The 26,042-nt window shown below is 37.7% G+C and overlaps 1 protein-coding gene across 1 annotated transcript in view; it reads right to left on the bottom strand.

Moving 5' to 3' along the window:
- Positions 1–26,042, bottom strand: part of LMBRD2 (LMBR1 domain containing 2) — a 44,091-nt gene that overhangs the window by 7,144 nt on the left and 10,905 nt on the right. The window contains exons 2-14 of the mRNA XM_090276174.1: positions 23,018–23,247; positions 22,690–22,787; positions 20,570–20,665; positions 17,168–17,335; positions 16,594–16,804; positions 12,698–12,772; positions 11,544–11,657; positions 11,080–11,263; positions 7,811–7,992; positions 7,090–7,223; positions 5,397–5,502; positions 4,756–4,853; positions 1,110–1,213 (exon numbers count right to left, since the gene is read on the bottom strand). Of these exons, the coding sequence (XP_090132300.1) occupies positions 1,110–1,213; positions 4,756–4,853; positions 5,397–5,502; positions 7,090–7,223; positions 7,811–7,992; positions 11,080–11,263; positions 11,544–11,657; positions 12,698–12,772; positions 16,594–16,804; positions 17,168–17,335; positions 20,570–20,665; positions 22,690–22,787; positions 23,018–23,191 (1,744 nt within the window). The 5' untranslated portion in view covers positions 23,192–23,247. The remainder of the gene's footprint in view (positions 1–1,109; positions 1,214–4,755; positions 4,854–5,396; positions 5,503–7,089; positions 7,224–7,810; positions 7,993–11,079; positions 11,264–11,543; positions 11,658–12,697; positions 12,773–16,593; positions 16,805–17,167; positions 17,336–20,569; positions 20,666–22,689; positions 22,788–23,017; positions 23,248–26,042) is intronic.

The following is a 26,042-nucleotide window of genomic DNA, read 5'->3' as shown; positions in this document are numbered from 1 at the left end:
GGGACAGAAAAGTGGTCTCAAATTTGGTATAACATGGTTTAATTAGATGTAGAATAACTGAAGTAAAGGTATCAGGCTATGACCAATAGGTTATTGTTGGAAAGAACCTCAGACATCACCTAACCCCTCAGAGAATACCTTCTGTATTTTTGTTGGTGATGGCCCTTTAAGCTCTGTCTAGTTTCAGTAAGGAAAAAGTTCTTCATGGTGACTTGAAATTTGTTTCTCTGTATCTTCTCTTTTCTTTATGTTCTATCTTCTAAATTAAGTTCATGCTTCTTTCTGCATAAGTGTCTTTCCCCCTATTCTCTTCTGGCTCTCTACTCAGTAGTTTTTTTACCCATATAATATGCTTTACAGACTCATAATTCTGTCCTCTAAATAGCTTCTGACTTATCAAGGACTGGATATGATACTCCAGATGAAGTCCAATTAATGCAAAAAGCAGTAGAATTATATTAACTAGACATCCTTCCTGTGAGAGCATGTGAAGGTTATACCAACTTACTTTAGAGCCACAACAAATTTTGGCTTACATTTAACTAATGATCATACAAAAGCCCCAGACCCAAGTAGGGAGAGTACCTAGGAATCAATGTCCCAAAACTCAAGTTTCGTTTTGTTCTTTTTCCCATATCCTATAATCACTTGAACATCGGGGAATTTGATATATTCGGTTTTGAGATTAGATTCTAGAAGCGCACCATGTATTTTAACAGGTTGTTAACGATCATCCATCACATTCTAAAAACCAGCGTTGGCTTGGATGATTTTCTGTGTAGCATTAAGCTGATCACTTTCTAATTAATGAGTTTTATAGTTGTATTGAACTTGGTGTACCTGCCCCAAGTAAACAAAAACAACTCCAACATGACACAAGGGCATTATATAGCTGAAGACATACTAAAAAATTTCTGCAGTGGAATTTATTAAAGACAGATGAAATAATCATTCATGTTTTCAAATTATTTTTGCTATGACGGCTTTAGGTAGGTTTTTAGCTAAAAATATTAATTTCTTAAGATAAATATTACAAATTATAGAAACATTAATTCTGTAATTTGAGGCTTTGCATTTTCTTTTCATTTACTGTAAAAGACAAATCTTACCTCGCCTGATTAATTCTTTTCCTTCATCAACTAAGTCGGAAGTCATATCATTATCTCCCATGAACTGTTGGAAGCCAAGTAGGTTCAAACAACGAGTTCCCAAACTAATAAAGCAGATTTTCAAAAGAAAAGAAGCATTACTTCACATTGTAAATGTTTAGATAAACTGTTACCCTCAAAGAAGCCTATGTTTTATTATTAATTATCACAGCAAGTTAAGAGAGTTACGTGTGTCTTCAGGAAGTACTTACTTCCCTTTCTAAGAAGCTTACATGCCCCGTACTCCATGGACTAGGGTGCACAACGTATGCAGACTCCTTAAGGAAACAAGTTAAGTTAGGTCATTAGCATACCTTTAGAAAATCATTATACTAGGATGGTGAACCACAGCTATAATACAAAAGCAAATTATTCTTTTCTTATACCCAATTTTCATTTTAATACTGTAATTCTGTGGTTTTAAATATTCCCTTGCCATCTTCATATCCTAGTGGAAATACTATATCCTAGAGTGAGAAGCCCTAAATTATGTCACTCTCTCTAGAAAGGTCTAGCTTTGAGTAAAGTGTCAGTAAATAGTCTTTTACTCCCTAGACAGTTAAATCTGAAGACTAGCTCTGGGTATGGCTGTGTTGCTAGTAATGTGGGTATTATTTAAGACTAATTATGGCAGCATTTTGAAAGAAAATGAACCTATGAAGTCAAGTTACCATTGAAATGTCAGCAAGACACTGCTTCATATATTCCTATAATAGAACATCTATTTTGAGAGGTAATTTGAAAATTGAGGACTTTAACCTTTTTTTTTCCTTAAAGACAAATTGACACTCAAAGTTTATCCTAATGAAATCTAAAATAACACTTTTAAAGAGGTATTTTTAAGTTTAATAATTTTCCTTTTATTTTTATTTTTTAATGTATATATTTTATTTAACTTTATTATTTTTTTTCCATTACCATTTGTCCCTTTACACTTCCCTCCTCACAGCAATCACCACACTGTTGTCCATGCCCATGGGTCCTTTTTCCTTTTTGCTTGATCCCTCCACTCCCCAGCCCTCCCACCTACTAGCTGTCAGCCTGCTCTCCATCTATGAGTCTGTCTCTGCTTTGCTTGTTTGTTCAGTTTAATTAGATTATGTATATGAGTGAAATCATATGGTATTTGTCTTTCTCTGGCTGGATTATTTCACTTAGTAAAATGTTCTCCAGGTCCATCCATACTGTTGTGAAGGGTAAAATTTTCTTCTTTTTTATGGCTGAGTTGTATTCCATTGTGTAAATATCCCATAGTTATTTTATCCACTCATCTACTGATGGGCACTTGGGCGGCTTCCATATCTTGGTGATTGTAAATGATGCTGCAATGAACATAGGGGTGCTTGTGTTCTTTCTAATTAGTGTTTTGAGTACCTTTGGATGTATTCCCAGAAGTGGGATCACTGGATCAAAAGGCAGATCCACTTTTAATTTTTTGAGGTATCTGTATACTGCTTTCCACAGTGGCTGTACCAGTCTGCACTCCCACCAACAAGTGCAGAAGGGTTCCCCTTTCTCCACATCTTCACCAGCACTTGTTGTTTGTTGATTTATTGATGATGGTCATTCTGACAGGTGTAACGTATTTCATGTGGTTTTAATTTGTATTTCTCTGCATTTTTTCATATGTCTATTGGCCATCTGTATGTCCTCTTTGAATAAGTGTCTATTCAGGTCCAAGCAATGTCTGAGATTTTGCTGCCTATGTTTTCTTCTAGGATTTTTATGATTTCGGATCTAACATTTAAGTCTTTGATCCATTTTGAACTTATTCTTGTATGCGGTGTAAGAAGGTGGTCTAGTTTCATTCTTCTGCACGTATCTGTCCAATTTTCCCAACATTTATTGAGTAACCTATCTTTAGCCCATTATATGTGCTTGCTTTCTCTGTCAAAATTAATTAATTATAAAGGTGTGGGTTTATTTCTGGGCTCTCTATTCTGTTCGATTAACCTATGCGTCTGTTTTTTATGCCAGTACCAGGCTGTCTTGATTACTATGGCCTTATAATACAATTTGATATTAAGTAGCCTGATACCTCCAACTTTGTTCTCCTTTCTCAGGACCACTGTTGCTATGTGGGTCTTCTGTGGTTCCATATGAATTTTTGAAATATTTGTTCTAGTTCTGTGAAATATGTCATTGGAATCTTGATAGGAATTACTTTGAATCTATAGATTGCTTTGGATAATATGGGCATTTTAATGATGTTAATTCTTCCTATTCATGAACCTGGTATGTGCTTCCACTTATTTGTATCTTCTTCAGTTTTTTTCTTCAATATCTTATAATTTTCCATGAATAGATCTTTTGCATACTTGGTTAGGTTTATTCCTAGGTATTTTATTCTTTTTGAAGAAACAATTTTTCTTTTAGACATAATACTTTCTTATATTTAAGATATTACAGTTGACAAAGCACTATCACACCCATTTATTATTTGATCCATATAATAATCTAATAAGGTAAGAAGAGATGCTAATCTAACCAAAATAACTACTAACATGACATAATTTATATATCATAAGCTCTTAATGTTCCATTAATAGTTTTATAAACTTTCTAAGGGAATAAACATATAAGCAGAACTTAGCTTTGGACAGCAAAAGATGACTATTTTCTTACTTTAATATATGATTTTCATAGTATAAAGTTAGTCCTTTCTACCTTATAGAAAAACTCTAAACAATATATTTATTATCAGTTCATATTAACAGTTTTATTTTAAATTATAATTCTTTACCTCCTTTACTTATGATAAGGTAAAATATAGATTTTTTTTAAAAAATTCAATAGAGAATTTATTTTAATCACTATTTGTCTACTTACTCAATATCCTAATGTAAGTAGAACATATTAGCTGTAATAACTATATAATGGTATTATAAGACAAATAAAAAGTGGTTGGATGAAACTTATTTTTGTTAGAAAAGCAACCTAATGTCAATAAAATACTTCTTAAAAAGTGGCGCTTTCGGTATGTCATGGAGCATTCAAGCAGTGAAGAGGTAGCGAGAGTACAGGATGAGGACACCTGACACACGGAAGTGCGGAAGACAGGTGCTAGAAGCCAAGCACACCTGTCCTTTAACTCCTTTTGAGTCTTACCTCTAATCCTATACAAATGAGCAGCCTGTGTACTTCCCAGCCTTACCTGTACTGCCTGATTGTCGGTGCTCCTCACCTGACCTTTTGTGCTGGCTATGATCCGAGGCATCAAGACACCCGGCAATGACTGTGGGGACAGCCTTAAGACTAATTTATGTTTCTGGATAGAAGCTGGGCATAGAGTGTTTTATAAGCTACGTTGGCTGTCAATGTTAAGGACAGGACTCTGAGTTAACATTCTTAATTAATCCTATCACTTTGTGGCCTATGGATTTGTAATAAACAACCTGACTTCTCTTTTCCTGAAAATATCTTTGGAGAAAGAGCCTTACCTAAGTACTCAAGCAATCCCTTTAATCTATTCCCAGCATCCCCAAAGCCACAATAAAATAAACCACAACCAAACACCAACCAGTAAACATTTAAGAGCTTTAAGAAGAAAAGATACCCAGATCAGGATAAGAGTATGTGGAAAAATAAACGATGTTAAGTGTCTTACCTAAAATAAGTAGCAATGCAGAGAATTACCACCAGCATAGGATAATATATATAGAATCCATCTGCAATAAAGGATAAAACTTTCATAGAACCCATAATCTGAGGAAGAAGAAAATAGTAAGTTAAATCAGTACAGTTCTATATTTTTTATCTTTTCCATTGTTAGAAAATGCACACAAAACCATTTATATCAATACATTTGGATTTTTCAAAAAGTATAAATAAAACACTGAATGGAATGATTTTTAAGTTCTCATCACAAGAAAAAAAATTGTTACTGAAGTGATGAATGTTAACCAAATTTACTGTGGTAATCATTTCACAATATGTGTATATGTCAAATCATTATGTTGTACAACTTAAACTAATGCAGTGTTATATGCTGATTATATCTTAATTTGCTTATTAAGGTTTTCTCCTAAAGAAAATTAATATTTTATAAACATCACTGAAAATTATCATCTACATTAAACTATAAATATAAAAGTTAATATTATTATAGGTCAGGTCTATTGATACTACTCAACTGGATGAGCAATGTGAACCAAAGAACATTTTTTATAATAAAAAAAGAAAAATCACTTTAGTAATATCCCATATAGATAATAAATCTAAAGAACTCTGTTTTCTGACCATACTTACAGATGTATAAGCTGTTGGTTGCGTATTCTGGTGCGAGATGGAGGAATCCATATGGGTCAAACCCAAGAAATTAAGACATAAAGGAGGAGTCAAACGGCAAAATAACCTGCAATAAGCATTTATAAACAGACTATATAAAATATAAAGCAGCAAAATATATTTTAATTATATTGAACTGCATTAGAGTATTTTAGATCATTATAAGTATTATTTTCATCTACCTGTATTATATATTTTTTGAATTACTAATGTGACCCTCCCTTACTTGAGAAACATTCTGAAAATCTTAATTGATCACATCTTCCTTAAAAACATCAATACCTACAAGGCAAAACTCCAGTCTCAGGCTGCCTGCTTTGGTGGTGCTGCTACTGCTTTATCCCAAGAATTTGTGAAGTGCCTTTGTATACTCTTCTTCCAAATCTACCATCTGTGCAATCTGTCTCAGCAGTAAGACAAGGACGATAACATTCTTAAAGGTGAATTGTACTCACTACATGAGAGATATGAAGTTGTATCAAAGTACATCACTCTGATAACTGTAGGTATAAAGAATTGTTAGAGCTTGATCTGTTCAGATAAAAAGAGAACCCTACAGAACTACAGAGGTGAAGAATAGGGGAGAGGAAAATGAAGAGAGAGTGGGCGAAAAGGGGAAGGAATTAAGATGTACAAATCTGTGGTCACAGGACAGTCACCGAGCTGTGAAGTACAGCATAAGGAATATAGTCAATGATACTGTAATAATTATGTGGGTACTTGAAATATTGGGGGGACAACTGTAAATTACATGACTGTCTAACCTGTATGCTGTACACCTGAAACTAATACAGAATAATACTGAATGTAAACTGTAATTGAAAAAAAAGCAAGGTAATATGAGGAGTGCTTTTGTAATGATAGAATAGTTGTGGTTATAGGAATACACACACACACACACACACACAATGAAGGCTTAAAAGAATGAGATTTAAGTAAGGTCTGTAGTCTAGTTAACAGAATCAATATAAATTTCTTGATTATGATATTGTGGAACAGCTATATATAATGTCTCCATTGAGGGAAGCTGGATGAGGGTTAATAGGACTCTTCGAATCATATTTTAAAATTCCTAGTTTATAATTGTTTGGGGGAAAAAGGTGAAAAAAACGTCTTAGAGATGCTTTGCATATTGATTCTTCTGCAAACTTGCCTAGTCCAGTCCTTACAAACATCCCCAATATTACTAAATTAACAATATGCACAAATAATAGATTGTGCCACCTAGTCCAAGCTGAAGCTCTCTCCTGAAACTTGTTAAATCTCTTAGCAAAAATTATTCCTGTTGGTTTTCTCAGTCCTCCACAATTCAGTTTGAGGCCACTGGACCTCAAAATACTTCCTAGGGCTGATTTAGTCTCTAAACTCTCAAATGTTTCCATTTTTTACTAACCTATTTAATGAATCTTTAGTTGGTAAATCCAGGTTGTCTTACTTTTCAATCCTAATCTAGCATACCTATTTTAACCTTAAACTTCAAGTGGTATTTAGGTAGCAATCAACAAACATCTAATTAATATTTAAACCTAATCCATTAGCTCAGAGTAATACAGGTGTTAGTGGAAGACCCAAAAACAATAAGAAATAAAACAGAGATCCATAAGGATGCATGCAATAGAGACATTTCCCTTGTTTCTAAATACAATCTACTCACATGCCACTGAAAAGAAGGCTGTAAGCATCAGTCTGGTGATGTGAAGCCAAGTAATAATAGTTAAACACACGAATCCTGAACACAGTAGAATAAACACAGATACTTAGGAAGAAGATGGAAAGGAAGCAAGCAATCTGAAAAAACAAAAACAAACAAACAAACAAAGCCCAGATTAAGACTAACGGACTTCAGCACGTTGTATTCAATATGCGGGTATATACTATATACTGTCAGTGCATCAGGCTTTATTTTCAGCTAACATATACTGACATTCTAAAATTGAAATGTATTAGTAATGGATTTTTTTAACCACTTAAGAATATGAAATTATGGAGGAAAAAATCTACATCTCAACCAGTTCCTCATCCTATCCCTAAGTTTTAAATCTACCTCCTGAAGTGAGCCTGTCCTCCCCTTTCCTTGGCAACTCTTCACATGAAGACTGTAAGTTAGGTTGCTTTCACTGGCATAAAGAGAATCCAAGTATTCTCAAGAGTATTTTGCACTATTTTGTATCTTTTCATCTCTCCTCAGTTACGGTCCTTAGCTTTACAGTCTGGGTAAGCTGAGGAAGCTCATTGCTGGAGGTTTGAACAATGGCCCTGTGGGAAACTTCATTGCTCTCATCATTGCTAGGAGAAATATATAGCGACGAGCCACTCCTAATAAGGATCATACTATGAGCTGACATTTCTTTACAGGAGACGTAGAGTAAACGGACCTCGATATAAATATAATTGTACGTCTTCTCAGCCAGCTGAATGAAGACGGCGAAGAGAGACAAGACGGGGGTGGTGCTGAAGAAGGTGCACTCCGACCACACGACAATCACAGAGAAGACGGACAGAACCACTGCCAGGGTCCTATAGAACCACGGTCGCAGGAGACATTCCCAGTACCATTCTGGAAGAGAACAGGACAAAAGTGGTTAGGAACACCATAAAGGAATAACAGGGTATTAGCCTTATTTCAAAATAGCTCTATGTAAGACACATAATTGCAAAGAGAAAAATGGTAGTTTTACGGTGGAGGAAGCAGGCAGACACCGTCTCACCCAATGACCGACCACCAGTAATGGGAAAAACCTCTCATGTGCCTCCTGCTACGAGGCACAATGAGAACGCAGCATCACTGCTGTGGGATTCCTGCCAAAAACGCAGAACCTGCATCCAATCACGAGAAAACATCAAACTCAAATGCAGGAACACTGAAAAAAAAAAAAAAACAAAAAAAAACAAGCTGGCCTATACTGTCCAAAATCATCAGTGTCACAGAGCACAGACTGAGGAAGTGGTCCAGATTAAAGGAGACTGAGGAGACATGACAACTGAATACAATGTATGACCTGCATTATTGAGACAATTAGCAAAATCTGAATAAAGTCTAGGTAACAGTATTGTTTTGATGTTAATTTTTTGATCACTGTATTCAGTAGTTGGTTATGTAAGAAAATGTCTTCATTTTTAGAAAACACACACTGGCACATTTAGGGGTTAAAAGCATCATGTCTGGCTGGATTCAAGGGCAAATATATACACAGAGGGCAAGAAAATAAATATGGCAAAATGTTAACACTGGGAGAATCTGGGTGAAGGGTATATGGAAATTCTTTGTTATTACTTTGGCAACTTTTTATTAAGTCTGATTTTAGGTAAAAATAAAAGAAAAGAAGAAAGCTCATAAAATTGAAAAGTCTGTATTTACTTCATTCATTGAAGAGTCGAGCTCCTGGCTCACTAAGTATTTTCAACCTTACTGTCAGCATAATTAGTGCCTCGTGATTTCAATATCCACAGAGGTGACACTCCTTTCAAATCTCTGGTCTTTCATTTCACTTCCTTGACCTCCTCCCCTCCAGTGATTCAGTCCTCCGCCCACCTCAACGACTCATTCCCTAAACCTCTTGTTGCCAATAACTCCAGCCCTTCAGTGTAATCTCATTACAGTACCCCTGCGTCCAAGCAACACCAAGCCTACCGACTGCCGCTGCCTGGACCAGCTAGCCACATATTCTGCTATTTTTTATGGCCGACTGCCGCTGCCTGGACCAGCTAGCCACATATTCTGCTATTTTTTATGGCCACTTAACACCCTCTGGTCCTTCACCCAGCTCAGATTCCACAGTCCCTGAGGATAATCACTCTCTAGCAGCCCAATTCTTTTGCTTCCTCTTACTTCCCTGTACTTGCCAAACTAAACCACACCCTGGCTACCAACTCCTTGGCTAGCCCGCGCCTGCACTACAGGGCTGCACATGGCAGGAAGAAGACACACAACTTTGCTGACCCGCCTCACTTTAAATTCTTAATCACCAGCTTCAAGCAGACCCTTAGCAAGGCCTAGCTAGCCTACTATAATTCACTGATTTTCTCCAATGCACAATCTCCTAAGCAACTGGTTAGCACCTCTTCTTCTTTGCTCAACTCTCCAAAATCTCTTTCCTCTAGTTACTCCCTGCACTTCGCTGAGCAAATAAAAGCTGGGAGAAGAAAACGTCCCCACGTTTCTACTATTATATCTCACCTGCTCAGGTACTTCTGTGCTTTACCTCCTAATCTAAGGCCTTCCTCTTCACTGCTCACTGTTTCCCATTTCATCTCCCAGCCATTCTCCTCATCACATTTCCTCTAAGATACCGTTCGCAAACGACCTGCTATAATTCCCCTTGAGCCTGCCATCCTCCTTCAGTTATTATCTCTTGTTTCTATTCCCTTTTATAAGGAACATTTTGAGAGTTTTCTATTCTTACTATTTCTACCTGCTTTCCTTCCTATTTCTTTTAAGCCCTCATCAGGCTTTTTTCACTCTTATCCCACCTCACCTCTCTGAAATCCAGTGGGCAAGTCTTAGGATTCATGATAATGGACCTACCTGCAACACTTGAAAAGGTACCTTATACACCCTTTTCCTCAAAAGACTTCACTGTCCTGGTTGTCCTGTCCCACTGGCCACTCCTTTTCTCCTCTGTTCTGCTGGTTCTGCATCAATCTGATGTCTAAATTCTGGAGCGGCTCAAGCTTAGTCCTCAGATGATCTCTTCTCTATCACAATCACATCTTTGATGATTTTGTCCTGAACCACGGCCCACCTATCCGTCAATGACACCCTAATTTATATTTGCAGACCAGACTTCCTGAGCTCCAATCTCTATAGCCAATTACTGACTCGGCATCTTATTTATAAATTTATGTATAGTGTATATTGCCTTTTTTTGTCACTCCACAAGGACAGAAATGTTTGTCTTTTCTTGTCATTGATATATAGCAAGCACCCAACATACACAGCAATAAGAGCAGAATATTTGTTGAATGAATAAAAACAAGTGTCACAGCATTTCCTCATTTAATTAGGAAAGTTCTTCACTGAGAATATTTCTGAGATATTTGTTATGCCCACCATTATGTCTTCATACTGAAGATCAAACATGCAGAAGAGAATCAAGTGAATCTAAGCAACTATTTGAATATCTAAAGTAAACAGAAGTTTTAATACTATGACACTGGTATTTTCATTAAATTCTTCATACTAAATTTGATGACACTGAAGAAAGTCTCATAAATAATCACAAAGGAGAAGAGAGTAATTATGACTCTTGAGTTTTGCAAATAGACTAATTATTGAAATAATCAGAGTACTTCTTAGGGAAAGATTTTAGTAGTACGTCAAGAATGAAGGAGAGACCCAAACTTGTAATGCAGAATTCTAATTATTTTAAGTATATATTATATATACAAAATATGCTTAATTTATTGCACATATCTTTGCATAGGTTTTTGGTTATCTGTGAATTAACAGAGCAAAATGATAGATTAGATGTTATATGACAAGTAAAATTGTCCTTTTGAGGGGGGAAAGTTTATCAGATACATAATATTAACATATAGCATAAGTCAAATAATACAAATTCAACTCCACATTGGTGAAAATATATACATTTTTCTTAAGAAAATTATCATCATTAAAGTTTCAAATTTATATCAAATTACATACCAACTGTAGGATTATAAAAATATTGGATCAATCTGTTTTCTGGCTCCGGTGATTGAAAGGTGTGAACAAACTGATGAGTAGCACTAGTTTCATTTTTTGCTACGTCTTCTAGATAAAATGCTTGTTCCAAAAGAATCTGCCATTGTACCTGAGTTCGACGGTGTCTCTGAACTGAATAAATAACCTAAAAAAGAGAACAGGGGTATATCTGTCCAGTGCTCTGACCCAACAGTGGTTCAACTCCCCATTAAGGAGCATGTTTTGGTTATCGCAATTGGAAGTGCTAGTGGCATTTCCTGTACTACATGTAATAGCTATGTTCAGTGAATAATCCCCCTCCCTCTCCCAATTCCAAAAGTACCCGTCAAGAAACATGGAGTGAAAAACATTTCATTCCTTTTTGTGGGCAGTAATTATACATCTAAATTATCAGTAAGTAATATAGCTCTACTTAACAAAGTTACCTGTTTATGTAGTTTCACCAGACTTTTTTCGCTAGGATAGGTATTATGCTTTTCATCAAAATCTTCATAATCATCCATGTTCCTACCCATTTTTTCCTGATATTCTGTAGGGCACTAAAACAAACAAGTAGACTAGTAAAAATCTTACTTGCAAAAAGATAAAATTTTTATTTTTATTAAAAACCTTTCATTCTTGGGCACTTCTAATTTTCTCAAAAATATCTTCCTTATTGTCATCTCTAAACAGTTGGAATTTCAGATGATGATATCTTCTTGAAAATGTTTTAATGGATGTACTGAGTTTCTTCTTACCTCTATTAGTATTAATCTTTGTGCTCAGCTATCCGAGCTGGGGATGGGTAGGGCAGGGGAGCTCACCTATATGCAGCAACTAGTATTTGAGAGGATTAGTCAGGGTAAGCACCTAATGAAACTGTCAGGGACTTTCTCAGCTAAATAATGAAGAAGAACCACAAATTCACGATGTTGAATTTTTGAGAAGAGTAGTACAGAGAAATAAATACATAATTCGGAGTTATCTGTCCTCCTATTAAGTCACTTACTATCTATATGAACTTGGGCAAGTTAGTTAACTTCCCTGAGTAGGTCTCAAAAAGTAGCAAATATAAGAGAAATGATTAGAGAATTGATTCTCATGACTGATAGATGATTCTTAGCTGAAAGGATCATTAATTAATCATCAGTATAATAAATATAAAATATAGGAAAAGATAACTCAGTGGTTCCATGGTTGCAGAGAATATAATAGGGGAACTTATGTTTTGAATAATCATTTTTAGAAGTATATGAATACTCCTAATTCAGTAACAATACATCAAACCTTAAATGTATGGCTTCTTATTAAATATATGTTAAATATCTCATAATGTCATTCATTTTACAATATGAAATATGCCTTTAGTGACCACAGGCAATGACACTTTTATAAATTGTAAGTGTCCATCTCCATTGCTGTGTCACGGAATATTGCCAATAATTAATGTTAATGTAACAAAGGAATAAATCCTACGTACCCATTACGACTGGTTTATATGGTCAATAGAAGAGGTTGGGAAGACTCAGTTATAGGCTGTTTTCATACTTATAGAAACTTTTATTTCACAGGAAAATACATGCGGATGTGATTTAATTACCTTTTTAAGTATTGTGTCAACACATTTTCTTAATGGGTGGTTATACTTGATGCTTTCATTCACTTTACGAACCTCCTACACAACAGTGAGGAAAATTAAAATATTTCCATTAGGTTGGACATTTCAAATGAGACTGCTCTAGGTACTGTATAAATATATACATTCTCACAAGTTTAATTTCAACCCAAATTACTTAGCATTTACATGAAGTTCTTAAGAACACAAGGAAAACTACATACGAAGTTGTACAGGGTAAGGCAAAAGTAGGTTTACAGCTGTGAGTACATTAAAGTTTATTTTTTTATTACTATTTATTATTGTATTATTTTCCATATGAACAACTGTAAACCTACTTTTGCCCTACCGTGAGTCACAGCTATCTCTATACCCTTACACTCTGTATTACTTTCTAGATTTACTCCCTTGTCATTTGCTTACTTGGTACACAAAGATGAATAAACATTATACAGAAGTCACAAAGGATCAGACAGATTTTGCAACCTTGAAAGAATAGGACTGTGCCTCTTCACCTTGCTCATCAAACTGAATTATCTCATTATCTAAAATTCAGTGAAGAAACCAGGAAACTGTGAGTCTCAATAAGTGGCTGTTACCAATGTCACAGAGCACCTGCTCCTTCCCAATGTGAGTGCTCCACAGTGTCACAACTAATGATCCATGCCTCATTTGCTTATTAAGAGCACACTACAGGCCAGCACTCTGCTGTGTGTAAGGTCACCACCACCCGTAACAGAGGGTGGAGTGGGAAGACGTGTTGTTATAGGTGTCTGACTAAGATTAGAGTCTAGTAATGAAATAATTAAATAAGCAATTTAGTGAGTATAAAAGGCATAAAGTGGTTAGGGAGAGGAATCTTTAGAATCAATAGTTCTAAAAGAATCATAATACTCTATAATAGTAATAAAAATTTTAAAAAGTTGAAATCACTTTTCTAGATAGAATAAACAGCACATTCAAAAGATAGAAAGCAAAAGAGAACTGACCAGAATATTAAACAGAACATTCTGATTGTAGGGCAGAGAATGGCCTTAAGTTACATAAAACTGGAGGCAGGGAAACAATTTGGCGTATAGATAGTTTTGAAAAAAATATTTGTACTTTATATGGCAAAAAAAAAATATCATTATCCTTAATATATGGAGAGCTCTTAAAAATCAACAGAAAAAAGGAAAGATACAGAAGAAATACAATTGGCCAATAAATGTTTGAAAACATATTCAAGCTCACTAGAAACAGCTACAAATTTTAAAATGAGAACAATCGTCTTACAAAATTATTTAAAAAATTGGTATCAGGTAATGAGGTTAAGATTGTGGGGAAACAGGTCCTCCTATGCACAGAAAATGTGGAAGGCAATTTCGCAATACCCATCAAAATTTTAAATAGGCAGCCCTGGCTGGCGTGGCACAGTGGATTGAGTGCTGGCCTGTGAACCAAAGGGTCGACAGTTCAATTCCCAGTCAGGGCACATGCCTGGGTTGCGGGCCAGGTCTCCAGCCAGGTCCCTGGTTGGGGGCACATGAGAGGCAACCATACATTGATGTTTCTTTCCCTCCTCTCCCCTCTCTCTAAAAAATAATAAATAAATAACATATTTAAATTTTTTTTTTAAATAGGAAGACCCTATGAATAATCTGTATTAAAAGATATTGCTCCTGTCAAGGAGCTTAGCTTAATGAGTTTGAAAACACCTTATTCCAAGAGAAATGGTGAGGAAACGGCTCCATAATTTAGTATGGGAGACTTCATGATGAACTGATCATTTAAACTTTGACGAAAAACATGAGGAGTCAGCCCCTCAAAGGAAGGGGCAAGAATATTCTAGACCAAGGGACAGCGGGCAGGAAGGCCTCAGAGCAGAAAGGAACAAAGAGTCCCAAGGAACCAAGAGAAGCCCGGTGTGACCTCAAGAGAAGGAGAAGGAGTGCCTGCGAAGCCCCGAGCCGGCAGAAGAACCGCTTCTGCAGTCACCGCAGGAGTCCTGACCAGCTCGTTCTGAGGTCAGCGGGTGAGGCCTAAACATGGGGCCGCAAGGAAAGACGCGGGTTTTTAAAAGGTGCTTGAAGCATCAGTATGTAACACTTTTCCGTTACTACGCTGTCTTCAAGTTTTATTGACTTCTTCGCAAAACTTTGGCTATAAACTACACAAACTGGTTATATGCTTATTTATGAAATATCATGTATTTCCTTTGCATTCTTTAACCACATTAAACCAAAGTAAGTACTGAAACAATTAACTACTTATATTTGCTATATTTATTATAAGAGTAAGTTTCCTTCAAAAGTTCATAATTTTTATAAAGTGTGGAAAGTATTTAAAACATTAGCCTATTTTCTTCAATAAAATAACATGACTTTGAGCTCTGTCATTACTGTGCCTAATCATTTCTTTACTAGGCATGTCAGACAACGTCCATGAAGTCAAGCTGTTTCCCCCTCTCCAAAACCCTCTACCTTAAAAAATGACAGAAGGTACAAGTGACATCTTTGGCCTTGTAGCAAATACCCTCTGAATAGCTTGATGTGACTTACAAATGTTATTAATGCTTCAAGGAAAAGTAATAGTACACAGACATAGAATACATTCACTTACGAGAGAAACATTAAAAACACTAAAATGGTTTTTATAAAACCGCATTTGGAAGATTTTATAGGTAGCTAAAAAAGGCGATGGAACTTTGGGGTCCGTTGTCCCAGAGCAGACTGTCCACATTCTCGTTCCAGGCCTCACTCCGCGCATGCCCCCAGGGCTGACCGTCCGACACCGCACATCCACGCCTCTGCCCTGCTCGCAGGGTGTGATCCCTCACGGCCAGTCCCGGGGGAGCATCAGCTGAGGTCAGACGGCCTGGCCCTACTACTCACTGGCTATGTGAACACGGGAAACTTAACCTCCGTGTACTCGTTTTCATCATTTATAAAACGCAGATCAAAAAAAAAAAAATCTCCCCCATAACGCTGTGAGAATTAAAGGTGTTAGCCTATGCACAGTTCTCAGAGAGTCATTAGTAAATAAGTAAGTCTGTATAGGTGTTGGCTACCATCGTCATCGTTATTAAGTTGAGGAAGCAAACTTGACCTGTGTGAGGAAGACAGAGGCTGCAGACAAGGGTGGAGAGCTACACGCGGGCCACGTCGTTTCCCGCAGGCCGCAAGGAGGTGCCCGGGGCTCACTGATGCGTGCCGGCAGTGGGGTGTTACGGGGAGAGGAGCGCCACTGGCCTAGCGCACTTCCCAGAAGAGCCAAGTGCGAGGGGATTACAATAATCCCTTAAGTCAACAACCAACAGCGAAACTGTATAATTTCATGTATATTGTTGAAATTTATACTTTCAACAAATTTATGAACTGAGTTCAAGTCGTCTGTATTTTACAAGTGAAATGAAGTGCCTCATTAAGAGCACAGCTGGGAAACAAGTTATTGACACAAATTCCCATGCAAACTGTTCTCTAAAGAGGTTTCCAGACGTGGTGGGATCACTTTGGGTTAAACTTTCAGGAAAAAGTGTCCTGTGATTCCTAATTTTCACTTCCACTATGTCGGGGTAACCGTATAACATCCTCTAATCTGAGAAACTTCTGAGAGTAAGGAGGGCACTACTGGAACTAACCCAAAGACAACAAGCATCTCCCTGCCCTGCTGAGCGTCTCCTCCTTGAGTCTCTGTCAGTTAGGAGACGGAGGTGACATCTCATAAAGCTGAACTGCCAACAAGAAGTCATCCCAATGGATGAGACATTCTTAAGAACTGCACCGCGCCAAAAGGGTAAGTCTGAAGTCCATCCAGGTGCGAACAACAATGACGAACTGACCGTGCATCCAAAAGGAGATCCACACAGCTCGCTGTTGGTTCTGAGGTTTAAACTTGCTTACCTCCATGACATCTTCCAACGTCTCTTCGGCATCTGCCTTCTCGGTCATCAGTTTGGCTGCCTTAAAATAAGTTTTCATAAGTAGATAGCCTCTTTTTGCTCCGTTCCAGTAGGACCGAGGAATTTCCACCAAGCCATACCCCAACAATAACACGAGGAGAAACAGACCCCACGTATTTGCAGCAGCTATCCCAATTGTCTGGAGCTGGTTCCTAAGAGACAGAACAGAAGCACAGAGCTGCGACAGGTAATTTTTCCAACAAAAAGATGAAATCAAACTAACTAGCGTTAGATGGTTTTTCGGAAAACCACCACCCTAAAGGAGGTTAACATTGTATATGAAAAAATGAGACCTTCACATTCTCAGCTACCTTTTAGTAACAGCAGATATTACTCCCTATTTTCCATCTTAGTAATATGGATTACTCAGATATTCTTTTTGAGGAATCCATGAAACATATGACTTGCTATGTTTCTTGATGAAATGCCTGTTTGCCTACATATAGGAGATAAAAATTGATTTTATAAAATGGAAATATACACAGAAACAATGTTAAGATGATGATTTTTCTTACCATTCTAAGTGCAAATGTGGGTTTACAGCCACATAAATTAAAAATGCTCCGAAGATCAGCAAATAGGTGCCGTAATAGACTGCGTTCTCTATCAGGGCGGTTCTGATCTTCCCGGCGATGGAGAAGCCTCCCGACCTCGCGTAAGACTGCATAAAAGGCAAGAGGATCCTAGAGAGTGGGGAAAATATGGTGAAAAACACTTGATACGTCTTTTTAATCTTAAAATACCAGAAATACGTGACTCTCAACTATGATGGATAGGTCTTTTCAGAAAGAAATATGATTTTGAGTATATTAATAAACTATAAGATGACTGAATATTTTTATCATATTAAATTTAGGGGAGAACCAAGCACATTCATGGGAGCAAAGGAGGTCACAATGACCAGCAGAGAATATAACAGTGAGTGATTTATGATGAGTCTAAAAAAAAGGCTTTAAAGCCTTTATGAAGAGTTTGGACTACATCCAAAGAATAATGAGGAACCATTTTCTTTAACAGAAAGGAGGCATGATCAAGTTTCAGCTTTCTAAAGGCTGATAGGGCTTCAGCATGGAGAACGGTCTTGAAGGGACCAAAAGTGGGATTATCTGTGTGGTAAAGAGCAGGACGGGAGAAGACTGGTTGTCAACAGACGGATTTTGAAGTACCTAGGACAGTCCCAAAGGAGTGGCACAGGAAATACCCAGCTTCAGAGTTCAGGAGGCAGGATAAGAAACACAGATAGAGCCGGAGTCCTCTCCATATCAATGATACTGAAACAGCATCAGCAGATGAGCTCTGGAAGGGTGAGTATGTAGAGTGAGAAGCAAAGAAACGGGTCTGACCCCTGAGAAGTACCTACTCTTAAAGGAGATGCGGGGAAATGGGAGGAGAGGCCAGCAGAGGAGACCGCAGGGACAGCAGAGAGGCAGGGAAGGACCCTGGGCGGGATGTGGGGAGTAGACATCAAATGCTGCCAAGAGATCAAGTAAGTTAAGAACCTGAGTGTGAGTGGAAAAGTGGGGGGAGGAGGGTGCAGTGAGTTGGGAACAGTAAGCAGTGAAGAAATGAATACACGACGTGCAGACAATTCATTTAAGAAGTTTGGCTGGGTAGGATAAACTATGGTATATTCATAAAATGGAACACTTTACAGAAATGAAAAAGAATACCAATATAACACAGCACAGAAGAGTCTTCCAAGTATATGAGCAAAACAAGAGAGGGAGAAGTATATACAGTATAATTCTATGTTTCTAAAGTTCAAAAACAGGCAAAACTCATCTACGAGATGAAGTTAGAATCCTGGTTATCTTTGGGGAGGGTGATGACAGGGAGCGGGGCATGAGGGAAGCTTCTGGGGACATTGTTAATGTTCTTTATCATCATCTGAGTGCTGGTTGCACGGCTGCATTCACTTTGAAAAAAGTCGGACTGTAAGAGAGCAGCCAGAAGCCCCATGGCTTGGGGAACGGGGAACGGGGGGACAGGGGACGGGGCAGTGCAGCCTGAGAGAAGCCTTTGCATATCTACGGCTGATAGCTAGTTTCTGACCTATGCAAATACCTATGGTCCTTCCTGGGGGCCAAGGAGACAGGAGGGGTTTTGCCCATAGAATGGCGAGGGAAGCACTTATGGGTCCTGCACAAGGGCCAGAACCGGTTATGACACCCACTGCCCACTGCGTCACAGGCTGTGATCAGGGGGTTAAAAATAAGGCAGCAGGCATTAGGGAGGAGAGAGGTGTGCGGTCTGAAAGAAGGAAAGGGGGCCGTGCGGCCTCGGCTGTTAGGAGAGCAGGCACACTGCTGCTATCAGCTCCAGCTGGCTCTGAGGACGCCAAGGACTCCACCTTGCAGACCGGGACTCTATCTGCTCCTGGAACTCGGGACATGTGGAGAGGACACTCTCTCGGGACTTATGCCTTTCCTGGACTTCACCATGATCCAGTGCAGCATGGCACAGGCTTTCCTGGACTGTTATACGGAGGCTGATGATATTGTACCCCAGATCCTGAAGGAGAGAGCTGACAGATAAGGGATGGGGGGCCTCTGTGCATGGTGTTTGGCTGATAGCCTTTTGGGGAGCAAGGGAAGTGCTGGGTCCTGTGGGAGAACAGGGCTCTGAGCAGGAGTGCCCACAACACCCCCAGGTTGGGACATTGTAAATAAAGACCTGTTTTCCTCAGCACTAATTGTTGATTCTTATACCAAGGCGCCACTTGAGTGAACTCCAGTTTACTTGGTAACAAAATTAAACACAATCTGTGCACTTTTCTATACTAACTTATATTTCAATTAAAGTCTCCCAAACAATTTCATTGTGATAAGGAGTAGATTCACTGAGGTGGAAGATAGAAAGCTGGAGAAGAATTGGGATTTGAGAGACTTTTTTTTTTTAAGGATGAGAGAACGATGCATACTTTGCACAGGTGCAGGTAACTATAGGTAAAAAGAGCCGAAGAGAATGGGTCCATATTTCGGGGCGAGGGACTAACTTTAATAGTGACTCTTCCATGTTTGATGGGAAAGGGAGAAAAGATGGGTGGGTAGGTAGGTAGGTAGATTTGTTGGTGAGAAGCTAAAACGGCTGCCACTCAATAACTTCTATTTTTACTGTGAGGTAGAAAGTAAAGATGTTCCAGGAGAGAAGACCATGTTTCTAGAGAGAGAGTCACTAATGGAACAGCAGAGGTTTGACTTGAGTGGAGAGACTTGCTGTGGAGGATGCAGAGGATGCAGACTAGAGAAACAAAGCAGCTGAGCTCCATGAACATCAGTGTACAGGGGCACTGCTCTATTCCACTGCACGACTTTTCTCCCGCAGTATTTAAGACCTCCAGTTTTAGAGTTCAGTTGCCTGCAGAGTACCTAAAGTGGGAGTCTGGAGCACAGCAGAAACGCAAAGCATGGTGGGTAGAAAAAAGCCTTTGGAATGCATTGCAGGTCCAGGAGTCCAAGCCTATAATGAAAGCTATGCAGGGAGAGTCAATAACAGGACCACCACATGTGGGACCCCGGGGAACATAAACATTTAGGAAATGGAGCACAGAAATGGAGCCCAAGAGGAACACGCAGAAGGCTGGACTAAGCAAACAAGGGAATGATGATGACCTTCGGGAGAGTAGTTTCTCATACTAACGGGACTGGAAGAAGACTGAATTGAAGAAGGTCAAGAGAGAAAGCAGTAACTGGAAGGGAACGGTGACAAGGAAATTTATTCTATTTTATTTGTCTTGTTTTTTTTCTTTTCTTTTAAGATGGGAGAGACTTGAACAAGTAGAAAAACAAAGGATAAAAACAAGAGAAACAATAAGTGACATAAGTAAATTCTAAAACATGAAGGTTCACTGAAAAAATAATCACTTCTCTTTTTACTTTAGCCAGAATTTTTAAATTTTATCTCTCACTACCACTTACCACGTTAAAAATTGTGACGTCCAATATACTACCCTCCAGAAAATTGGCATGATTCCATCAGGAATGTAACTCCATGGCTTGAAACACGGGTGTTGGCTGTTGAATAACAATGTAAAGAAAATTAATCATAAATAATGAATAATTAACTGAATTATACCGTATTCCCTCACTTATTGCAGGTATTACATTCCAGACCACCCCCCACGAAACAGGAACCTTACATTTATTCTACACTCTTAAACCTATGTAACTTTAACAACATACGTATACAGTATCGCAAAATCTCACGATATAGAGAAAAATCCGTGATAAATAATTAAATATAATATTTTTAAAAATCCCGCGATACAGTGAGGCCGCGATAAGTGAACCACAATATAGAAAGGGACTACTGTGCAATTAATTTATACATAGCAAAGTTTATTTACATTCAGATTTTAAATTATTGACTCTAACTTGTAAAATTCCGCATGAAACTTAAAATTCAAAGCTGATTGTCAAACTAAACAAACACACACAAAGGGAGAAAAACAGTTTGAGGACATAATGCTCACCTAATAGACTAACAATAAAATTGTATCTAAAAACAAATGCATCATGAAATTAAACCTCGATATGATTACCTTTAAAATTGATGACTACCTTTAAAATACACACTCACGCCATTTGTGGGGTTAGTTACTTTGAGGCAGGGGAGCAAGGAGGAGAAAGACATTAGGTGATTAATTCCCGGAAATTAGAATACTAACGTAATTCTGTCTGAATTTTCTGATGATATGTGTAACTGACCCTAGATTCTTCCATTAACAGTCGCCCTAGACGGTAAGGGTATCCTTCAGTCCAAGGGCCTCCAATAATCCACAACCGCTGCTGCTCTATATCCAATTTTAAATGATGCTTCTCAATGGAGTATCTACATTTTAAATTTACCCTTATTCAAGTTAGATTTAAAAAGTAAAATAAAAGCCACATAAAAAATGTATGCAAATACTATCTAAAGCGTTTGTAAAAATGACAACCAACATTTATTAGCTTTTAATCTAAGCTAGTGCGTACTGAACAATAAAATAACCCATAGTGCTAGAAGTTAGACATATTTAGCCAGTTTTGTAATTCTATTTAGAAGGTAATTGCTATGAGAAGAGAACTGACAATTTTTCAATCCAAACATTAAAAAACAGCATTGAAATCAATGAAGGAAAATGAATGTTAGCCTGAAATATTTTCCTAAGAAAGTCTGCCCTACCTTGTGTTTTCTATTATGAGATTTCTCTGCTGGATTTTACCTTTTACAAGTAAATGTTTTAGTCCTATGAGCTGCTGTCTACTTTAATACTGGCCACATATTCTTCCGATTCTCTTTAACAGTGTATCTTGTGGGTTGAAGAAAGTATGCAATACACGCATAAACATATACTTCTCTCCTGCCTCCCACATAATTTTCTCAGTAAGATCCATTTGTAAAAATATGTTTAACTTTTTTTAAATAAAAAATTTATCTTTGAATTGAAGGTGAATACACACACACACACAAAACATTTACTGTATTTTTTTAACATGGAAGTTTGATATAAATTTAATAAAACCTTTTGATAATTTGAATTTTATTCATTCTCTAAAACTATCATGACATGATTTCAAAGCATGTGCAATACGAAAGGAACATCCGCACATACAGAATAACCCCCTTGTGCTCTAATACACAAACTTGTATATTCGGCAAAAAAGAAAAGGCACACCCCATTTTATAGATCAGAGTGACTGAGAGGAAGAATAGTTTTTGGAAGTCACATTCTTAGTAAGGGGTAGAACCAAGACTAAAAAAAATCAGGCTTTCTCCAAACTTCATTTGCATCTACTGAAAGGCCTTGTGCATCAATAAATATTTAAAATTTATTTAAGACTGAAATTTAAACAGAATAAAATGTAATTAAAAGTCTACTAGCAAAGGATGGAGGTAGGGGGAGGGGTAAGTAAAGAATGAATATAAACTTTTATAAATATAAAATCCAGACGGTAAAAACTGACAATTTTTAAACACTTTGCCTTCTACAATATTTAAGGAAGAAAGCAAGGAAGGAAGGAAGGAAGGGAGGGAGAAAGAGAGAGGGAGAGAATACCTGGGCGCTGGGGTGGCCGTCGTGTACAGCCCTGAGCCGTTGCTGGTCTCGGGAGGGCTGGAGTTGGCAGCAGCATGCTTGCACCGGTTGTATATTGTCTAATGCGTGGTTTAAAAATGAAAATAAAAGGTTACCAAGTACTTAAGGGAGATTGGGGAGTATCAACCTTTCTACCCCCAATTACCTTCCTGGTTATGCTTTTCAATGATCAAATTAATATAATAAATTTAAATTCAAAATATAAGTATAAGCTGTATTGGGACCAAACATATCTCAAACATGCTGTACGACTGTCTTTTAAATTGTGAAAATCAGTTTCACCTCTTACCGTACTGACATCCAGAGGCAGTATGAAGACAATAAGAAAGCAGAGATACCAAGCTAGCAGTGTTCCAACAATTACAAGTCTATGCTGTTTCTTAAAGTCTCCATATCGATGAAGTAGAAATAATGCCAGGAAAAAGACAAAAACAATTTCGAGTCCCAAAGCGGCACCGCTCATTATTGAAGGTTCACTCCGACTAACCAAAGTAATTCACGTACAGGGCTGGGTCATAGCTGTAAAATGAAAAACAATGTGGTATTACTACAGGAAATGACCACTTGGAAATTTACTAAATATTGTTTATTACTGTATTAATAAATTATTTGGAAAAATGTCAGGCTTTACAACGGACCACAAATAAGAAGAAAAGGATAATTCCTACTCTGAAGTTCTTCTATCTTATTTTTAAAACACTACCTTAAAATTTCACATAAATTATATCTTCAGAAAAAATGTATTTTAACAAAAATTACATTAGTTCTAAACAGTACAAAATAAGAATACTGGGTATGAACAGTTCCAATAGTCATTCGGAGTTTGTACCTTAATGTTATACATCCTAACAAAATATTTTATATAAACACACTACTGACTAGATCCTCGTGAGTTAGAGTATTTTATAAAATAAAGTTTCCTAAGTCACCCAAACCTGTTACTTAAAATTTTCTAAGAGAGAAGGAAGGAGAGACAGCAAGAGATGGAGAGAGACCATTGTTTGAAACAGTATTTTTCTTTACTGCTAATCTTATCTAACAACTTTCAGAACTTGAAATTCTTAATTCATTACTGCTTCACAAAACATACTTATCACTTTCCATTTGTTTATATAAATCTTATTTTCTTTAAAGAAAGCTATTTACCTATTTTATAGGTATAAAAATTTATCAATGATTATTGAATAAAGTCATACACTGAAAATATTTTTATTATAAATGCTGATAATACAGATATAAGCAAATGCTTTATTTGCTGTATCTCTATTCATATAAAATAATTTACCTTTACTAATTGAAGGAATTATGTAATTTTCATGTTTGTAAAATCAATGTCAGGAATTTTTTTAACTTTATTTATTTACTTATTTGTTGAGAGGAAGAAAGGGAGAAAGAGAGGGAAAGAAGCATTGATGTAAGAGAGCAACATTGACTGGTTGCATCTTGTGAATGGCCCAAACCTGCAAACCTGCAACCTAGGCATGTGCCCTGATCAGGAATCGAACCTGCAACTTTTCACTTTGTGGGATGATGCCCAACATTGGTCAAGGCAATGTTAGGCATTTTTGTCTATGGACTAACTACAATATTCCAAGGAATTTATTAATATCTTAATGTAGAGAATCAAGATCGTGATGCAACACACCAAAATAAAATAAGGCAGAATCAGTAAAATATATACTTCAAATCAACAAACTTCTCCAACCAAAACTAGTTATAAAAAGAACAAAGAGACTCCTGGCCAAGACAGAAGCATAGGTGGGCATGCTGTGCCTCCCTCACAACTAAGAAGGCATTACAACTATCTCAAACTAAAAACAAACAATCAGAAGGTCCAGAAAATCAAACTGCATGGAAGTTCAAGAAATGAAGAAATACTCATCCAGACAGGTAGGAGGGGTGGAGAGGACGTGGTGTGGCGGCAGAGAGGATGTGGTGTGGCGGCGGCGGTGGTGTGGTGGCGGCAGTGGCAGTGGCTGTGGCCATGACCATGGCAGAAAGCACAGTAGAGAGGGAAAACTGGGTAGTGATCTTAGCCCCAGACCAGACTGCATGGCTCACTGCCCACGAAAATAGAGCCACATTACTTATGACTGTGAAAACTAGTGGGGGTTGGGGCAGAGGAAGAAACTACCAGTCTCTCAGCAGAGTCAGCTTATTTAGAGGCCCCCACGGTCCTAGAACGTCTGCAAACCCACCCACTCTCAGAACCATCACCAAACAACAGCTAGAGAGGCACCAGTCCCATACAGGAAATGGGGGAGGTGCCTGGAAAAGGGGCTAGTGCAGGGCAAGCAGAATTGTTCCTCTCTGAGCCCTCCCCCCCACACACAGTGCCACAACATGGTGAACTGGGTTGCCTCGCACTGATGAATACCTAAGGCTCCCTTCCTTACAATGTAACAGGTGCGACAGCTCCACCTAAGACACAGAGGCAAACACAGAAAGCTGTCAAGTTGAGGAGAAAAAGAAGTGAGGCCCAGAAGTGGGTGCAGATCAAAGTTTCAGTGGGGGAACTGAGCGACAAGGAGATAGCCAACTTAACAGATTCAGAGTTCAAAACACTGGTGATAACAATGCTCACAGACTTCACAGACAAGATTATGACATTTGCATAAGGGAAGAAATGAAGCCTATGCTAAGTGAAATGAAGGAAAAGCCACATGAAACCAGTGGTGAAGGGAAGGAAACCAGGGTTTAAATGAATGATTTGGAACATAAGGAAGAAATAAACAACCAGTACAGAAGAAGAAAAATAGAATTGAAAAAAATGAGGAGAGGCTTAGGAACCTCTGGGACAACTTTAAATGTGCCAACATCCAAACCATAGGGGTGCCAGAAGGAGAAGAGAAAGAGCAAGAAATTGAGAACTTAGGTGAAAAAATTATGAAGGAAAACTTCCCTAATTTGGCGAAGGAAATACACATACAAGTCCAGGAAGCACAGAGAGTCCCAAACCAGCTAGACCCAAAAAGGACCACACCGAGAAACAAAATTAAAATGCTAAAGGTTAAAGATAAAGATAGAATCTTAAAAGCAGCAAGAGAAGAGAGCTACCTGCAAAGCGGTACCTGTAAGACCATCAGTTGATTTCTCAAAAGAAATTCTGCAGGCAAGAAGGGACTAGCAAGAACTATTCAATGTGATGAAAAACAATGACCTACAACCAAGATTACTCTATCCAGCAAAGCTATAATTTAGAATGGAAGGGCAGATAAAGTGCTTCCCAGACAAGGTAAAGCTAAAGGAGTACACCATCACCAAGTCATTATTATATGAAATGTTAAAGGGACTTATTTAGGAAAAAGATCAAA

Source organism: Furipterus horrens, unplaced genomic scaffold, assembly GCF_987537825.1.
Source record: "Furipterus horrens unplaced genomic scaffold, mFurHor1.1.pri manual_scaffold_5, whole genome shotgun sequence".
Classification (NCBI taxonomy): domain Eukaryota; kingdom Metazoa; phylum Chordata; class Mammalia; order Chiroptera; family Furipteridae; genus Furipterus; species Furipterus horrens.
Note: the sequence above shows the minus strand (reverse complement) of the source record. Positions and strands in the feature narration are given on the sequence as shown.